General features: G+C 35.9%; 1 protein-coding gene across 4 annotated transcripts in view; it reads right to left on the bottom strand.

Moving 5' to 3' along the window:
- Positions 1–8,683: 8,683 nt before the first annotated feature.
- The window catches only part of ADK (adenosine kinase), a 577,911-nt gene continuing 572,301 nt past the window's right edge, over positions 8,684–14,293 (bottom strand). For all 4 annotated transcript variants that reach the window (XM_036928604.2, XM_036928605.2, XM_036928602.2 and 1 more), the window contains one exon: positions 8,684–9,502. In XM_036928604.2, the coding sequence (XP_036784499.1) occupies positions 9,378–9,502 (125 nt within the window). In that variant the 3' untranslated portion in view covers positions 8,684–9,377. The remainder of the gene's footprint in view (positions 9,503–14,293) is intronic.

Here is a 14,293-nt window from a genome sequence, read left to right as displayed (position 1 = left end):
CCAGTAGCTACCATACCATACAAAGCAGGTCCATGAGAAAATTTCTAAGCAAAGTTTTTAATGAATTTAAATGAGAAACATGGTCTCTAATCTAACTGTTTTTCATGAGACTGATTTTCATGGTGAGGTAAGTATCCTATGAACTATAGATAACAAATAGTAGCTACCACTTCTTAAGCACTTTACTTAATGCCAAATACATTTTAAGACTTACATGTATTAACACTTTTATTCTTTACAACAACCTGATGTGATAGGTATTACTGAGCTTTAACAACGAAAAAAGCAAAACACCAAGTTAAGCAACTTACCCAGTGTCTCACAGCTAAGAAGTGGCAGAGCCTGGATTCAAACCTTGAAAGTCTGGCTTAAGCCCATGCTATTACTCACCACTTTGTTACTTAGCAGACCTTAAAGGAGGAATCCAGAGAAAAATTGTTTTGGTCAAGGAATAATTAGGTAGGAAAGAAACAACACTATTCAGAATAATAAAAGCATAAGAACACTTGCAAAAAAACAAACTCACATTTTTATTGAGTGCTATATCCCTGCACCTAGCACATTCCTTGATACTTTGTAAGCAGTGAATGTTTGTTTGATGAATGAATGACTCTTGGGAATTTATACACTGTGCTAGGTCTTCACAAATGTTTCACACCAAGTCATTTTAAAGAAGAGAAACTGAAGCTTGGAATGGTGGAATCGCTGACTCTTTTAATAACTAGTTAATACAAAGATTAGACTAGAGTCCAGTCCTTAAGTTCCAGGTCCCCCGTACTATAGCTTTTTTTCTGAGTTGAGAAAGAATCAAAACCACAAAGGATAAAAGCTGACACTATACCACATGATTGCATTTCACTTATATGTAGATTATGTGATTAGCAGGGGGAGAGAAGGTAGTTCAGCTATGGTAATCTTTCTCTTGTTCCTTGAGGGGGCAGACTTCTAAGAATGGAGCTGAATAGGGAAGAAAGAAGTGTTCCAGTATGGAGATTGTGAGCAGAAATATAACGAAAAAATATGAACAATTATAGCTATTCTGGCAGCTAAAATCCTTGATGACCCTGACATCCCCAAGACTCTAACTCATTATAGAGATCTGGAGAAGTAAGGAATTCACTGGGCAAACATTTATTCATCATCTACTATGTAACAAAGGACATTCCTGCCTTAGAAGATAATATACACATCAATAAACAATTATATGATACATATGAGTATATAAACTATAATAAGGAAATATAAAATATACCGTAAGAGGAAAAACAAATGGAGCAGCAACTACTTATCTGAGAAGATTAGAGAAAAAATTTTAAATGACCTGTTTTTTATATTGGATCTACAAATGAGAAGTTGTAGAAGGAAAACATTGATCCAGATAGAGAGACATGAGCATAGTTATAAGATGTTTGAGCTGGAGTGAAGTGTTATAAAGAGGGAAGGCAGTAGGAAAGTTGTTAAAATGATGAAGGAACAGAAAAAGACTAGGGACCGTGCTTGTGTTTCTGTTGTAGCAAGGCATCCCCCACGGTGAGGGGGTGCTGACCAAGAAAGGGGAAGAACTAGAGTTGGGGAACTTAGTTAGACATGATGAGGTCTAGATTACATCTGGGGGGATGAAGAGGCAAGGAAGCGATTTAAGAGCGAGCTGACAGATCTTGGTGATCATGTAGATATGTGGGTGAAGGAGGGAAAAAGTCAGGAAGAATTATTTCTACTAATGGGGACAGAAAAAGTGGGAGGAATAGACTGGGCCTAGGCATTCAAGAGAAGGTAAGTTTTGTTCTGCAATCAAAGGGTCTGCAGAATATCGCAAAGGGCTGACCTGTAGGTTTCAAGCCTAAAGTTCAGGAGGGGATCAGGGTTAGAAATAGAGATTTGAGACTAATTAGGTGATAGATGAATTCATGGGAGTTAAACTGGTCACCTAGGAGGAGATTATAGGTGACAAAGGGCTTGTGGGGGTGGAGGCTTCTTAACTCCAAAGAGGACAGAGAGGTGCTCCTAAAGCAGACTAAGAAGAAGTTGTAGAGGAGGTGAGATAATAAGGGGAAAAAGCAGTTGCGTAAAAACCAAGGGAAGAAGAATTTTCAAGAGGGTGTGGTCCTCTTGATGCTGAGAAGAGGTGAGGTAGGGTAAGGACTGAAAACTAGCCATTGGATTGGTCAATTAGGAATTTTCCGGTGATCAGAAGGGATGCTTCAGAGGGCAGAGCAGAAAGCAGTGAGTTCAGGGGTCTGGGTGGGAAGAGGTCTGTCTGGTTGGTGTTTGCCAAGGTATTTCATGAATATTCCCATTACCAGCTCGGTTGTGGGATGAGGACAGGGTGTTCTATACCCAGAAGAGGAGTTTGGCAGCTTCAAGAAGGCTTGCAGTAGCCCAAGACTGGCTAGTTTTGTCACGGAGTTGATGTAAAAAAATTACATTTTGTAGTAGATAATATATAGATGGTCCTTAACTTACTATGGTTCAACTTAACAATTTTTGGACTTCACAATGGTGCAAAAGCAATAGGTATTTAGAAGAAACTGAACTTTGAATTTTGAGTTTTGATTTTTTTCCCTGGGGCTAGTGACCTGTGTGGTACACTACTATCTTGCCCTAGGTGTTCAGCCCTGGCAAGTTCACTCTTGATTCAGTGAGACTGAGGAATGACAATGGAACGTTCAGGGGGAAAAGGGTTATAACCAACTTTATTCCCATGGTGACAGGTCAATTACTAGAATTCCATCCACTCAGAGCAAGTCTGCACACAGCAAGCTGGTCTCTGCCTTTGGGCCTCTCTACCCCTACAGCCATCTCTGGCTCTGTCCTTGGTGCTGCCACCACTCCAGCCTCTGCTCTCCTGCAGCCATGCAGCCCAGGGCACTGGGCAGAGCTCTTCATATAGAGTCAATAACAGTGTATTGCCCACACGTATGTAGGCACACCAGGTGAGAATCCTGGCCATCAGAAGTTTCTCATTTTCTTTACAAATACTCTCTCATGATGTTGTGAGGCAGCAGTGACCTGTAGCTCCTGGTCAGCCCTGGGATCATGAGGGTTTTCACTTTCAGTACAGTATTCAACAAATTACATGAGATATTCAACTATATTATAAAATAGTTTTTGTGTTAGATGATTTTGCCCAACTGTAGGCTAATGTTAAGTACTCTGAACACATTTAAGGTAGGCTAGGCTAAGCTAAGCTATGATGTTCGGTAGGTTAGGTGTATTAAATGTATTTTTGACTTAGGATATTTTAAATTTCTGATGGGCTTATCAGCATGTAACCCCATTGTAAGCCGAGGAAGATCTGTATATGGTTTTGTATTATGTATTGTCTTATCTTATGAGATGCTGCTATCAGTCAAGTTTAACAGGTTTTCCTAAGTACTTTATATTTTTACCAACATTTGGAAAAATTTCAACCCTACAAAAATGTTGAAAAATATTATATATCAAACATCCATCTATTTACTACCTAGATTCTACAATTAACATTTTGCTGTTATTTGTCTTATCACTTATCTACTCATCTATCCATCCCTCTTTCCATTCATCCTAGTTTTTGAGGCACTTCATTGTAAGTTGAAGATATCAATACACTTCCTCTCTATCAATATACTTATCATTAACTATAGTTCAATATTTGCTTAGGGTTCTATGTGTGTGTGAGATTTAAAAAAATTCTTGCAACTTAAGTGAGACATTCTTTTGAGTTTTGACAAATGCATACACCTGTGTGACTCCTGTTACACTATGGAACATCACTGTCAGCTTAGAAAAATGCCCTCATTTCCACTTCTCTCTCTACACATCCAATCCTTGTTCTAGTTTTTTTCTCTATTGGTTGGTTTTGTCTGTTCTAGAACTTCATATATATGGAATCTTACAGCTTGCAGTACTTCAGGTCTGGCTTCTTCCACTCAGTAAAATGTCTTTGGGATTGATTCATATTGTTACATCAGTGGTTAATTTCTTTTGTTGAATATTGTCCCATTGTTTGAATATACCACCATTTTATTTATTCTTCTGCTGTTGGATAATTACCCTGTTTCCAGGTTTTGGCTACAATGAACAAAACTGCTATAAATAGGCTAATCCAAGTATTTTGTGGACATATGCCTCCATTTCTCTTGGGTAAATACCAGGAATGGAACACCTGGCTCAAAGAATAGGTTTTAAGTTTGCAAGAAACTTCCAAGTCTTCCTCCAAAGTAGTTGTTCACAGTTTACACTTCCATTAGCAATGTTGCTTCTCATCCTCTCCAATATTTGTTGTCATTTAAATTTTAGTCATTCTAATGCAATAGTATTTCATTGAGGATTTAATGTTCATTTCTCTCATGACCAATAATGTTAAATACTTTATCATATGCTTATTGGCCATTTGTAGATTTTCTTTTGTAAGGTCATCTGTTTGTCTTTTCATTATTGAGTTGTAGAAGTTTTAAATATATTCTTGATATAAATTAGGCTTTTGTCAGATATACGTGTTGTGAATATTTTATCCTAGCCTGTGCCTTGTTTATTCATATTCTCAATAGTGTCTTGGTAAACAAAATGTGTAAACTTTTTTGGAGTTCAATTTATCAATATTTTTTCTTTTATGGGTAGTGCTTTCAAAGTCTTTTACAAGAAACTGTAGCCTGCCCCCAAGCTGTGAAAATATTTTTCCTATGTTCCCTTCTAGAAGTGTAATAGCTTTAGCTTTATGTTATGGCCATGATCTATTGCTAATTTTTATGTATGGTGTGAGGTAAGAGTCAAAGGTTCATTTTTTCCCCGTATGATATCTAGTTGTTACTGCGATGTCTATTGAAAAGATTTTCCTTTCCCCATTGGGTTGCTTGGGTGCTTTGTGAAATATCAAACCTTCATATTTAAACTTTTCTTACTATTTATAAAATGTTTTTACTTACATATTCTCTTAATGCTCTCTCACTGGGGTGGATGTATTATCTTCACTTAACAATTGAGAAAACCAACCCTCGGATCAGTTCAAGAACTAGTCCAAGGGTACACAAAGCTGAGGACTGAACATAGAACTAGAGAACTACTACTGAATCATAAAAAAAATTATTTACATTTTAAATCTATTTAATCCAGTGGAGATATTACTAAGTAAATTTTTTGGAGGGTGATGGAGTAACAGAAATGAATTAGTGCATATTTTTATATTTCAACACTGGTATTTTTAGACTGCCAGCCAAACACATGCTTCCCCGGTTGGCTTATGTATGTCTAAAACAATCTTTATAATGTGCATTTCTATTTTAAAAGGGTAAAAAATTATAATACTTGCTTTACCGATAGTAAAAATAATAGTTTTAGCCAAGTTGCCTGGGGTTTATTCAAGACAAAATATTTCTCTCACTCTGGATCTAAGGAGTCCTACTCTGATTCTCTCAGAGAAATAAAACAGTATTTGAAGGTACATATCATGAAAAGATGTAAAAAGCATAAGAAAACACAGTTGCTACTCTTGCTCTTTTTTCTTTCTCTTCTGGGAGTGTGAGTCCGGCTGTATTAATATTCAGGCGCTCAGTCTTACTCCTCAGGTAAGAACGCCTTTTCCCACATACAAACAAGGCAACCTGTTGTAACCACTGGTCCATACTACGCCCACATGTAACTTCGTTTCCGCATCCTGCCTCGGGGCAGCCTGTGCACGGAGCGTTGCACGAGAGTCCTGATTTCCGCTTCGCTCGGCCCCTCTGCCCGAGGGCAGGGTCCCAAAGGCAGCTGGCGTTAGCGAAGGCTGGTCGGCCAGCGCGCGCGTACTCCGGGGGGAAGTCCCGGGGCAAAATATCTCTAAAACCATAATCAGTCAAAGGGAGCAATAAAATTAAGAAACCCTTTTATATCTTACAAGCAGTCGTCCCCGTCTCTCTCTTGACCTGGCTGCAGCAGAAAAGAACTCCACTCAACCTCTCTGGTCCAGATAAACCCTCTGACGCTCTTGTAATTACCTACTGATATGTAGATGGCCTAATTCTCTCCACCTCTTGGAAACACCTATTGATAATGCAGATGCACGAATGCCAGGGGAGAGATTCTGGAAAATATTGCGATTTTCCTCACGCTATACTTCAGATATGTCACAACTAAGGCACCTACTTGTGAATTACATAGAGTAAGAGGGCCACACAGCTATTTGCAGCCAACCTGGGGCCAGAGCTTGTATCCTCTTGACTTCATTATTCTTTCCCCATACTACATCCCCTTCAACTACCTGTTAAACCATGATGCCATAAAGTGGGACTAGGTTAACTACTCCTCATTCCAAGATGGAAAAACATAGGCCACAGCGGGGAATGCTTAACAACCAGCAGAGGCTGGCTTCCTGAGACCCAGTCTACCAGGCTAGCCATTTTTCCTTTGTCCTTTGCTAAAACACAGAACTAAAAGAGTATGCTGTAAACTCAAGGACAGAAAACACATATCCTGATAACTATGTTTTATTGCAAGAAAGTTATGTAATCTGTGTGCATGTTTAAGTACTACCAAATGGCATACTTTGGAACCTACTATAAATAGTGATTATCAGAAAAGCCTAGGTGGTAAATGGTACTTGATCAATAGCCTTTTGGGGTAAGAGATTTTCTCATCAAAAGAGTAGAGCAAAGGTTTATCACTCTTTCTTACCTAAGTTTGTCCCTCTTAATTATCTAAGAGGAGTGCATTCTGTATTAGTTTTAATGTGATAAACATACCCCAGTACTCAAAACTAACTGCTCCTGAGAGACAAAGTTGGAGGACTCACTTCCTGATTTCAAAATCAAAGCTCTAGTTATCAAGATGTCTAGATTGGTGTAAGGACCCACATATAAATATATAAAACTGAGAGTCCAGAAATAAAACCTTACATTTATGGTCAGTTTTTTTGATGAGGGTACCAAGACAATTCAACAGTGAAGAAAGTAGTCTTTTCAGTGAGGTGCTGGGACAACTGGATATCCACATGCAACAAATCAATTTAGACACCCTACCTCACATATATACAAAAATAAACTCAAAATGGATCAAAGATTTAAATGTAAGAGAAAAACTATAAAATTCTTCTAAGAGAACACAGGTATAATTCTTTGTGATTTTGGATTAAGCAATGGTTTCTTACATATGACACCAAAGCACAAGTGATAAAATGGACTTCATACAAATTTTAAAAAATCTGAGCTTTAAAGAACCATCAAGGACATGAAACACAAGCCACAGAAGGAAGGGAAGAAAATCTTTGTAAATTATGTATCTGGTAAGAGACATATCTAGAATATATAAGGAACTCTTACAACCCAATAATAAAAAAACAAATCACTCAATTAAAAAAATGGGTAACTGACCTGAGCAGACATTTCTCCAAAGAAAAAATATAAATTGCCAATAAGTACATGAAAAGGTGCCAGTATCATTAGTCATTAAGGAAATGCAATCAAAACAATGATTTACCACTTCACACCCACCAAGATGGTTATAATCAAACAAAGAGATAAGAGCAAGAGTTGGCAAGGGTGTGAAGAAATTGAAACCTTTGAACCTTGCTGGCCAGAATGCAAACTGGTGCAGTCCCTTTGGAAAAAAGTTTGGCACTTTCTCAAAAAGTTAAACAAGGTATATAAAATCTATGTTACCTTGTGACCTAGCAATTCCACTCCTAGGTATATTCTCATAAGAACTGAAAACATATATCTACACAAAAACCTGTATGTGAATTTTCATAGCAGCATTACTCATAATAACCAAAAAATGTTTGCAACTCAAATTTCCATCAACTGATGAATGGATAAACAAAATAAGGTTGTTTCATACAACCCAGAGGCTGTATGAAACAGTCATACAATGGAATATTTTTTGGTAAAAAAAATGTACCAATATTATATTACAAGATGGGTGAACCTTGAAACAGCTAACTTAAAGAAGCTAGACACAAAAGAATGCACATTATATGACTCTATTTTTATGAATGTTTGAAATAGGCAAATTTATACAGAAAATACATCAGTAGTTGCCAAGGGATAGGGAGTGGGGTGAATCAGGAGGTTATAGGGTTTCTTTGGGGTGATGAAACTGTTCTTGATTTAGATAATCGTGATGGTTGCACAGTTTTGTGAGTATACTAAAAATACCACTGAATTCAACACTTTAAAATGGAAAATTTTATGGTATATGAATATTAAAAAAAAAGAAAAAGGCAAGCATGAGAATGTAAAGTTTTCATAAACATAAAAGACCCCAAACTTGAACCCTTTCTCCCTTTTCTATAGTTTGAACTTAGTTTTATAACTGTTATCTTTCTTCTTCAACAACTATAATCATAATGATGAAAATAGCAGATACTTATTAAGCACTTTTTAGGCATTATACCAAGTGTTTTATATTTGGTATTGTCTCTCAAATGATCTCAATGATCTTGTACATAGGGGTTATTATCCCATTTTATAGAAAGGGAACTGTAGCTCACAGAGGCTGAGTAACATGCCCAAGGTTATATGAAGATAATTAAGTCTGACTCCAGAGGCTCTATTATTCAACTTTGTCTTTCTTACAACAGTGACTTATTGGTCTTCAATCTTAAACTATTTTTCAATGTTACCATATTCTTTTTATCTCCATCAACAAATTAGACACCATTTCATGACCCAATATTAAATAATGATCTTTCTTGTTTAGTTTGTTGAGCACAGGGCAAAGACAGAAAAAATTCTGATATGACAAGTTTTTATTTGTATCAAATTACACAGTATCGTAAGTAAATATAAGATTATGATTTGAATATTGTAATGTAACATATAACTTGGCAAATTATTATCCAAAAATTTTATTACATGTTTGAGTACGCACTGAAGAGATTATTTGGCATAATTTGGCAAGATAAATATTTTTGAACCTTATTTAACCACTTATCATGTATATATGTAGTATATAAATGTATGTGTATATGTGTACATTCACACACACACACATGTATACATTCCTAAATTAAATATACTTGTATAAAAAGCTAAAGATTAATGTGTTAGGATTAATTTCTTTTTAAAAATCTATATTTAAATTACATCTGCATTCAAAGCAGAAATGTAAAAAGACATTAATTTACCAAATACACATGAATTTACCCAGTAATTGAAAATGAAATAAAAATTTCCATTGAGATGTGAAAGTCCTGTTTAATTGACATTTAAGCACACTATTAAACTATGGAAATAAACATCATTTTTTAGATTGTTGAGAGAATAAAGATTCTACTGAGTATTACTGCACCCTCTAAATTAAGAATGAACACTATTATAGTAGGAAAAGACAACAGATGATTTTCTTCTTAATTAATATGGGAATTCTCAGGAAGCAGTCATGGCAGTGTCTGTACTCCTGGGCTTGGGCTTCCTGCTTTCCCATCAGTGGAAGTCTGGCTTTTCAGGAAAGGTGCAGCCAGTCCGCCTAATTATGACACTTGCTGCATAGTGGCCACCACGGATGCATTCAGTCAGGGGCTTGTCAGTGATCAGTTGAGACAGAAAACCTGGGAGTACAGGACAAAAGGAACAACATGAGTATTATGTAACAGCATCAGAAATGTCATATTGAATCAGAACAAAAAATGGTCTACGCACCTATTTCTTTCTTCAGTCTCAATAGTGTTAAACCTCAAGCGTTAGAAAGATCTTCCTCTAACATCACAAGCTGCCCTTATATCTTTTAAAGAGCTCATTGGGACATGACAACTCATCATCAAGTCAGTCTAGTCTTTTTAAGCCTAAACTATCGTGCCATCCCCTTTAGCTTTGGTTGAAATAAGTTGGAAGAAATATTGGCCAAATAATATTATCTTGGATCTTTACAGCTGAAAAGTTGTTATCCCTCTCCCTGTCTTTCTGTGTTCCTGCTATATTGTTGTTATTCCTAGCATATTGTTACTTGGATAAAATTCTATTCATCTGGATGTCTCTCCAAGTACAAATTTGAGCACTGAAAAGTTATGAAGGACCTCACATTTCTCTTTCACTACAAGAAGTAACAGTGAAATAATTTCTAGAGTCAAACACCATCGGCTAGCTTAACATAAAAATTAATAAGGAATAAATAGTGTTGAGGACTTCTGCTTCTGACCAAGATGAGATGAACCAGATCTACCCTTTCTTCAGAAACAACTAAAATAAAGACAAAGTATGTGAACAAAGTTTTAAAAATATTGCACATCAGCTATGGCATACATCAAAAGATTCATAAAAACAGGGAAGCAAATTAGGTAAACTGCACGATTGCTGTAGCTAACTACCTAGAATTACCTACTATTACCATACAACACATGGAGGGACAAGCGAGGCAGAGCCCGATAGTCTCACTGAGTTAAGAAGATGGAACTGGGAGTCCATGTAGGACAGAATTAAACATTTAGACTAACTGATTAGGGAAAAAGGGAGAAAAGACATAAATTACCAATATTAGGAATGAGAGGTGATATCACTATAGAATCTATACACACTAAAAGGACAGTAAGGAAACATTGTTAATAACTTTATGCTGATAGATTTGAGAAGTTAGATGAACTGGACAAATTCCGGGAAGGGAACAAACTATCAAAGCTTCCTCAGGAAGAAGTAGATAACCCAAAAAGTCTTGTAGCTATTAAAGAGACTGATTTTTACAGTTAAAAACTTCCCACAAAGAAAATTCTGGGTTCAGATGGTGTCACTTGTGAATTCTACCCAATATTTATGGAATGAAAATAATACCAATGCTATACAAACTCTTCAGAAAACTGAGAAGGAGGGAATACTTCTCAACATTTTTTTAGGCCAGCATTACTGAAACTGAAATCGGAAAAGATGCAAATACTCTGAAGAAAATTTTAGCAAATCAAGTCCAGTAGTTTTTAAAAAAGACAATAAATCATGATCAGGTGGGGTTTATCCAGAAATGCATGGTTGGTTAAAAATCTAAAAATTATCAATGTAATTTACCATATTAACTAAGACAACCATAAGATCATCTTAATAGAAACACAAAAAGCATTTCACAAAATCTAACATACATTCCTAATAAAAACTATGGGCAAACTAGGAACAGAAGGGAACTTCCCTAACCTGATGAAGGTCATTTATTAAAAACTTGCAGTTAATATCAGTTTACTTTACTTAAGTATAATTGACATATTAGTTTCAGATGTAAAACATAGCAATTTGACATTTATATGTATTATGAAACATACACCATGATAAGTATAGTTACCATTTGTCACAAAGTTATTGTAACCCTATTGACTATATATCCTATGCTGTACTTCATATCCCTGTGACTTATTTATTTTATGACTGGAAGTTATAATGGTACCTTTTAATCCCCTTTACTTATTTCACCCATTTCCCTGCCTCACTAGTTTGTTTTCTGTATTTATGAGTCAGTTTTTGTTTTTTTTAGATGCCACATATAAGTGAAATCTATGGTATTTGTCTTTCTTTGACTTATTTCACTTAGAATGTCCATCCATGTTGTTGCAGATGGCAGGATTTCTTTCTTTTCTGTGGCTGAATAATATTCCATTGTATATGTACTGCATCTTTATCCATTCATCTACCAATGATGCTTCAGTTGCTTCCATATCTTGGCAATTGTAAATAATGAAGCAGTGAACACAAGGATGCATATATCTTTTCAAATTAGTTTGTCATTTTCTTTGAGTTAATACCCAAAGTGGAATTACTGGACCACATATTTCTATTTTTAATTTTTTGATGAAGTTCTGTACTGTTTTCCATATTGCCTGTATCAATTTAGTTTCTAATCAGTAGTATACAAGGGTTCCCTTTTTTTTTTTGTAGATAATTATTTTTTTATTGAAGGGTAGTTGACACACAGTATTACATTACATTAGTTTCAGGTGTACAACATAGTGATTCAACATTTATATACATGACAATTCTAGGTACCAGCTATCACCATACCAAGCTGTTATAATATCTTGACTATATTCATTACATCCCGGTTACTTATTATTTTACCATTGGAAGTGTATACTTTATTTTATTATTTTTTTTGTGAGGGCATCTCTCATATTTATTGATCAAATGGTTGTTAACAACAATAAAATTCTGTATAGGGGAGTCAATGCTCAATGCACAATCATTAATCCACCCCAAGCCTAATTTTCATCAGTCTCCAATCTTCTGAGGCATAACGAACAAGTTCTTACATGGAGAACAAATTCTTACATAGTGAATAAGTTCTTACATGGTGAACAGTACAAGGGCAGCCATCACAGAAACCTTCGGTTTTGCTCATGCATTATGAACTATAAACAGTCAGTTCAAATATGAATACTCATTTGATTTTTATATTTGATTTATATGTGGATACCACATTTCTCTCTTTATTATTATTATTTTTAATAAAATGCTGAAGTGGTAGGTAGATACAAGATAAGGGTAGAAAACATAGTTTAGTGTTGTAAGAGAGCAAATGTAGATGATCAGGTGTGTGCCTGTAGACTATGTGTTAATCCAAGCTAGACAAGGGCAATAAAACATCCACGTATGCAGAAGATTTCTCTCAGAACGGGGGGTGAGGTTCTAAGCCTCACCTCTGTTGATCCCCAATTTCTCACCTGATGACCCCCCTGCGACTGTGCCTGTCTTAGGTTGTTCCTCCCTTGAGGAATCTTACAAGGGTTCCCTTTTCTCCACATCCTTGCTAACAAAATTATTTCTTGCCTTTTGTATAGTGGCCAATCTGACAGGTATAAGGTGGTACCTCACTGTGGTTTTGACTTGTACTTCCCTTCTAATTAGCTATGTTGAGCTTCTTTACAAGTGTCTATTGTCCATCTGTATTTCTTTTTTGGAAAAATGTTTATCCAGGTCCTCTGACCATTTTTTAATTAATTAATTAATTTTGGGGGTGTTGAGTTGTATAAGTTCTTTACATAGTTTGGATATTAACCCCTTATCTTCTCCCATTCAGTAGGTTGTCTTTTAATTTTGTTGACAGTTTCCTTTACTGTGCAAAAGCTTTTTAGTTTGACGTAGTCCCAATTGTTTATTTTTCCTTTTTTTGCCCTTGCTTGAGGAGACAGATACAAAAATTTTGCTAAGACCAATGTCCAAGACTTTACTATTAGTGGTGATGATGGAATGCTTTCCCCTTAGGGTCAAGAACAAGGAAATGATCAATGCCATTTGTGACTAGATGGACCTGGAGGGAATTATGATAACTAAGGTAAGTCAGAGAAAGACAAATATCATATGATTTCACTGAGCTGTGGAATCTAAAAAACAATAAAACAAATAACCTTCCTGGCCCCCACCACAGAGAGATTCATAAATACAGAGAAAAAACTGGTGGTTGCTGGAGGGGAGGAGAATGGGGGTGGGGGCAGCAGATGAATAGGTAAAGGGGATTAAAAGGTACAAACACATTGTTATAAAATAAGTAATTCATAGAGATGAGCAGTACAGCATAGGGAATATGGTCAATAATGTTATACTAGCTTTGTATGAGACAGACGATAACTACAATTATTGTGGTGCACACTTGTAATGTATACAAATGTCAAATCACTTTGTACACCTGAAACTAGTATGTCAACTATACTTCAATTGAAAAAACAAAACAAGACAAAACAAAAATTCAAAGAATGCTTACTTTTAAAAACTGTACTAGAGATTTTAGCCAGAGTTTAAGACAAACAAAATAAATACATAAAAGGCATCAAGATTAAAAAAGAAGTAAAACATACTTTATTGGTAGCGGGCACGATGACCCATGTTTATGGTCCTCACAGCGGGTAGTTCTGCCCCCCCGAGGACATTTGGCAATGTCTGGAGACAATTCTGGTTTTCACAACGGGGCAGGGGGTGTTACTGGCATTCACTGGGTAGAATCCAGGGATGCTGCTAAATATCCTCCAATGTCAATAATGCTGAAATGCAGAAATCCTAATCTATGTAGAAAATCCCATGGAATCCAGAAAAACATTACTAGACCTACTAAATGAGTTAGTAAAGTTGCAGGAAACAACATTGCTATACAAAAACCAACTGACTTTCCATATTAGTAATGTGTGTATAGATAGTGATTGTATGTACTAGCAATGAGTAATTAGAAGTTGATATTAAAAATACTATTTACTATACCATCAAATATGTGAAATACCTAGAGATAAATCTGACAAAACTGTTTGGACCCTGCACACTGAAAATGACACAACAAAGCTGAGAGAAATAAAAAAGACCTACATAAATGGAGAGATAGCTAGTGTTGATAGATTGGAAGATTCAATATTGTTATCAGCTCTGTGGAAATTTTTCTATTGATT

The sequence above is a fragment of the Manis pentadactyla genome, chromosome 8 (assembly GCF_030020395.1).
Source record: "Manis pentadactyla isolate mManPen7 chromosome 8, mManPen7.hap1, whole genome shotgun sequence".
NCBI classification, from domain to species: domain Eukaryota; kingdom Metazoa; phylum Chordata; class Mammalia; order Pholidota; family Manidae; genus Manis; species Manis pentadactyla.
The sequence above is the reverse complement of the archived record's forward strand: the minus strand, read 5'-3'. Positions and strand labels throughout refer to the sequence as shown.